This window comes from Lolium rigidum, chromosome 1, assembly GCF_022539505.1.
Source record: "Lolium rigidum isolate FL_2022 chromosome 1, APGP_CSIRO_Lrig_0.1, whole genome shotgun sequence".
Classification (NCBI taxonomy): Eukaryota; Viridiplantae; Streptophyta; class Magnoliopsida; order Poales; family Poaceae; genus Lolium; species Lolium rigidum.
This window is the reverse complement of record NC_061508.1, coordinates 282358240-282363622: the sequence shown is the minus strand read 5'-3', so window position 1 is coordinate 282363622 and position 5383 is coordinate 282358240. Positions and strand designations below refer to the sequence as shown.

The following is a 5383-nucleotide window of genomic DNA, read 5'->3' as shown; positions in this document are numbered from 1 at the left end:
TCCTTGGCTTGGTGTTGGTTATTGTTGGAAGGTCTTTAATGCTCCAAATCATCATTATTTTGCCCAGATATGGTCCCTTTTGCATTGGTTGTAAATCCTCCTCTTTATTTCCAAGATCATGTGAAACAAATAGAATAGTGATGCATGTAAAATGCATGCATGAACTTTGTAGTTTGTTGACACATATTTGCAACATATATGATGTTATATCCATGTTTTATATTGATTTTGGGGGATTTACCAATGATCACATTTATTTTGGTTATAACTCTGCAAGACAGGAAAACCTTTTTTTTATGTATTTTTAGCTTTCAGGGATCTAAACGAAGTCAAATGGAGCTAGAAATTCGGGGATGTCAATATTTCATCAAGAGAAGCGTCTAGAGCACTTGGAGCTCCCAAAATGGGCCAAGAGGGCCAAAAGAGGCATGGTGGCCTGCCTCTCTTACTTTATTTTGTTATTTACTTGCTCTTAGTTACTTCAAACTCTCAAACCATGTTCACATTAGTAACTTATAGAATAAGCTATTTCCAAACCATGGTTTGGGTGCGAACGTGGCTAATGACCGTGGCAACACAGTTGTGGGGTGGTGTGATTGCCATTTGCAAAGCTTCCAAGGAACGAACTTATTTAAATAATATTTGCCGCCTCACTAGGGATTAAGTGAATACATGTACTATAATTAAAATGTGACAGTGTGATAATATTGTTTGTTTAAGGTAACATATTTGAGATTCAAACAATATGTTAAATTACTTAAGGCTATACTCTATTGATTCATAATTCAAGATTGCGTGGAGTTTTTTCTTTTTTAAAGAGTACAAGTAAGATGCGTTTGCATCATCTCTATATTAGGAAGTAATGCCCATACAAATGCTTATTAAATACATACTGAAATTCCATCAATATTATGTCATTTAATGAAATGTTTGTGTTCACTACAACTAGAAAAGACTGTAGACAAATGAACCAATGAACATGTTGGAGATATGTCCAAGAGCAATAATAAAATAGTTATTATTATATTTTTGTGTTTATGATAGATGTTTGCATCCCATGCTCATACGGCATCCAACGAACCAAATGAGGAAACGCGAAAATTCTCATGCGAGCAATCAATCAGACCCTTATTCACAGACCTTGGTGCAAGCACTAGACTCAAATAGTGGGCGTGTTTGTTCGCAAAGCAAGGAGCAACTGCATTAGTGCTTTTAATTGTTTCAGATTTGTTTTGTGCACATGCAAATGTAATAATGTAGCCCATTGTTTGTCAGTGTGGTCTTAGGCAGGAGATGAATGTGTAGGTTGGACGGACGGTTCCCCTCCATGTTTTTCGATAAAGGGAATATATTAATATCAAGAAGATACCAATTACACCTAGCCTCTGCAACAACGCACCACCCTAATGGCACTACGGATGCACACAGCCAAAAAAAGGAAAAGAGAACTAAGAAATAAAAGTCCCGCTACAGTATCTCGGGCCTAACAACAGCAGTACATCCACCGCCAAGACAACCGTTGAATTACAGACTCTCCAAAAAACAACGCCTCCAAGAAGGGAACAGTGCTCAAACACCATCGTCGTCCGATCAAAGATCTTAGGTTTTCACCCTGAAGATAGTCCCCGCTCTCAAAACAATGCCTCCACCAAGGCCATTGCCAGACACAACCAGTTAAGGCCAGACCTTGGGTTTTCACCCTGAAAGGTAGGACTCGCGCTTCACCGTGTTGTCGCCCCCACTTTCATACCGCTGCCGTGAAGCCCGGAACACCAAGCCGCTCTCTCAACGGCGCAGAGACTTGAACCTCCCTTAGCTAGTCCTCCCCTCCGGCCTTCATGAAATTCTCTTCTTCCGACTTTCATCATGGATCCATAGTCACTTGATGTCAACATAGAAAAAGAGCTTCGCGCCGCTCCCTCCAGAACCAATCGGTCGGAATAAAAGCATGGGTGCGCACGACCGAATACCTCCGATCCAGCAAACTCCAGGCAAAGCACTGTTACATTCGCCGGCGAAGCCTTCCGGAACTCAACCCTCCGGCCAGATCACGAGTCCAGGCCTCCGGTAGGTCCTCCTCTTCACGCAAGAGAGGCCCTAGGGACCGCCGCCTTTATACAGGTCGGACCCCCACATCGGCGACCATCCCGGGCTGGCCAAACCAGCCCTCCATGTATATCAGACTTGGTGGCCAGTGAATTAGCTGAGCATGTGGGTTAATATTTTTTCTTCAAAAATATATATACATTTTGTAACCCTACAAAATATTAGGACACACCAGTATAAATGCATAAATCCGGGCCTCGCGGTGTGACAAGGCCTTCTCGGATTTACTTATACCCGGCCTAAAAGCTGCAAGGCCCAGAGAAAGCAAAGCCCAACGAACAAATAGCCCTTTTAAAGTTGCCTCAGAAGATCGGCTGCTGCGTGGCCGCCGCCGGCGCATAGTACGTCTGGACATTGACCCAGAGCAGGGACAGGATGGAGACGAAGAGCACCGACCAGAGGACGGCGATGGTCGGCGCCCTCTCCCGTCGTGCAAGGAGTCCTCTGAGGAACCCCTGCAAGTGCGCCACCACCCAGGCGGCGAATAGTAGTCTCCAAACGAGCGGGCTCCATGATTCGTACCCATGGTCCACGCCGTACGATACCGCCACCACCACTCCGGCGAGGTTGCCCAGCAACACGCTGATCGGTGGCACGAGAAGGTTACTCCACCGCACCGACAGTGTCGAGCCATGCATCGTCGTTGCCTCCTCCTCTTCCTCTTCAACCGGCGTCGTTGTTGTGTCCGTCGAGAAGCCGACGTCGATGCCGGTGCACGCCCTAAAGATCCCCTGGAACACGGCGACGAGGCCGGCCGACGTGCCGATGACCACCCGGAGCTTCTCGTCCAGCCACCACGCCCGAAGAGACACCCCGCTCCACTTCAGCTCCAGCGCCACAGACGCGATCACCGAGAACAGCAGGAGCACGAGCAGGACCCCGGCGTCGTAGCCCACGTCGTTGGGGAAGATGGACTTGCCCGCGAGGAGGCAGGCGGCCGAGAGCGCGCAGTAGACGGTGAGCGGGAGGGAGGCGAGCGGGTACGCGACGTGGTTCACGTATGCCAGCCGCTGCAGGGGCTTCATTCTGGTGCCGGCGGCCCAGAGCGGGCAGTGCCGGCTCAGCAGGATCCCCATGGCCGCCACCGCTCGCCGCGAAGCGCCGGCGAGCATCTCGGAGGGGCTGCATTCCCCGTAGCTCCTGAACGCAGGCCGCAACGGCATGCAGTACGCCGACGCCCACCCGCGCGCGTGCATCCTGAATGCCGTCACGACACTGTCGCCGGCGTCGGCGCCGTAGATCCACCCGAACTGCATATGCATACACGAGACCAGCAACGTCAAATCAACTCTTCAGAGCACCCGAGACTAGACACCAGCTGCATGAAACTATTAGCACCTCTTTGCCCCATTTCGTCCGCTCCTCGTACGCGCAGCTGATGACGTTGATGATGGCCTCCTTGAGGACAGGAGACGCCACCATGGCCGCGGGCTGCGGGCTGCCGCCTAGCCCTTGCTCTCCGAACGCCGACTCGATGAACAATGGAGACAGGCCGAAGTGCCGCTCCAACGCGGCGCGGTACGAACGCAGCCTCCGCCTCTTCGCCCCCTCTGTTTCCTCGTCGTCGTCTTCGGAGTCCAGCAACGGGACGACGGACATGGTCCTCTTCAGCCTCCGCTTCCGCCTCTCCCTCGCCCCGAAACAGCACCACTTTCGGCGGCCGGTCTCCAGGTCGTCGGCGTCGTCAGCCATCGCGGGGTCGAACCCGTAGAGCGCCTTCCGGTTGAAGCAGCAGCCGGAGCCGACATAAACCGGGCCCTGGATGCCGTCCATGCATTTCATATCGACCTGAACCGAACCATTGAAGAATAGCAAAGTTAGCGCGATCCATGGACGGTCGCATTCCACAAGCTGTGGGGTGGGCAAGTGACATGGATTCCTTACATCGAAGAAGACGGAGTCGCGGTTCGTCCATGGATCTACGTCATCTGCAGCGTGGACAGCGGGCCGCAGAGGGAACTGGACGAAGCATGTCCTGTTCCCTGCGGCCGGATCCATCAGGAAACACATCGCCTCCCTGAATGCTTTGCTGTTGTTGACGTAGTGATCGTAGTCCAGGTTGAGCACGTAGTCGCCATTTGTCAGAACGGCAGACACCCGGAGCTGATCGAACCAAAAATTCAGCTCGAGAAGCACTGAAACTCAATAGACTAATCAATAGAAAATTGACATGATCAAACGTACGAACCAATGCGTTCATGGCGCCGGCTTTCCCGTGATGCGGGAACCCGGGCCCCTTCTCCCGCGACACGTAGAAGAGCCGGGGGAGCTCGTCATCGCCGGAGCCCAGAAGCGCCTGTATCATGGCCGGATGGTCTCTGGGGTCGTTCCCGGGCCACGGCGTGCCGTCCGACATGACCCACCCATCCTCCGGCCGTGCCTTGCGCGCCCTGGCGACGAGGCTGTTCAACCTCACCTTGAACTGCTCGTACTCCCTCTTCATGGCGCGGCGCTCCTTGACGAAGGACGGCGCGACCTTTTCCCGGAGGTAGTCGACGCCGCGCGCGAAGTAGGGCTCGGGCGCCCTCGGCTCCACGCCGTGCGCGCGGCAGAACGGGACCCACCTCCGCGCGAGTCGCGCCGTCTCGGCGAGCGCCTCGAGGAGCAGCATGTCGGCGCCGTCGTCGGAGACGTAGCAGGCGAGCCTGCCCGCCGGGTAGTCCGCCGCGAGCACGGAGAGCAGCGTGTTCGCCGTCGCCAGCGGCGGCTCCCTGGATGAGTCGGCCGCGGTCACGAACACGTCCACGCTCGCCAGCGTCCTGCCGTCCTTCTCCTCCTTCTCGAGCGCGTGGAGGTGCGTGGCGCGGTTGGTCGGTGAGAGCTTCGTCAGCTGGGCGGCGAGCCATGAGAGGGCGAGCCAGCACTCGCACGCGACGGAGGTCAGCCATAGACCGTAGGCGTCCTGCACCGGGTGGGTGACGCGGTACCGGAGGAAGAGCGCCAGGAGGACGGCACGGAGCACGACGGCCGCGCGGTAAAGGCTAAGTTGAGCGGACGGCAACTGCACCTTGCTGCTGAGAGGTTCCGGAGGAGGAGGCCCGTCATCGTCGCCGTCACTGCATGCAAAAGCACGGGGAGAAACCATGAATTTTGCACGCGGTGATTTTTGCACCAACACGGACGCATTGGTTAATTCAGAGATAGACGTTCGTGTGTTGCTATGCTCAACTTGTTGGTCAGATGATGGGTGTACTGAAACTTACTTTTCTGAAGGTGCACGAAGCTCCGGCTCCGGCGTGTTCGGCGGCGCTTTCTGCAGGCTCACGCTGTCGTCCAT

At 53.9% G+C, this 5383-nt stretch overlaps 1 protein-coding gene across 1 annotated transcript; it reads right to left on the bottom strand.

The window, feature by feature from the left end:
- Positions 1 to 2408: 2408 nt before the first annotated feature.
- Positions 2409 to 5383, bottom strand: LOC124659454 (putative cellulose synthase A catalytic subunit 11 [UDP-forming]). Its single transcript, XM_047197331.1, has 5 exons — positions 5310 to 5383; positions 4295 to 5162; positions 3991 to 4209; positions 3445 to 3894; positions 2409 to 3356 (listed from the first exon to the last, which is right to left on the bottom strand). The coding sequence occupies exons 1-5, from the start codon at positions 5381 to 5383 to the stop codon at positions 2409 to 2411; spliced, it is 2559 nt and encodes an 852-aa protein (XP_047053287.1).

Coding starts and splice junctions, on each gene's coding strand:
- LOC124659454 (XM_047197331.1), bottom strand. CDS start 5,383: ATGGACGACAGCGTGAGCCTGCAGAAAGCGCCGCCGAACACGCCGGAG. Junction 4,210..4,294: donor CCGGCGCCATGAACGCATTG/GTTCGTACGTTT, acceptor TGGTTCGATCAG/CTCCGGGTGTCTGCCGTTCT. Junction 3,895..3,990: donor GCGACTCCGTCTTCTTCGAT/GTAAGGAATCCA, acceptor GGTTCGGTTCAG/GTCGATATGAAATGCATGGA.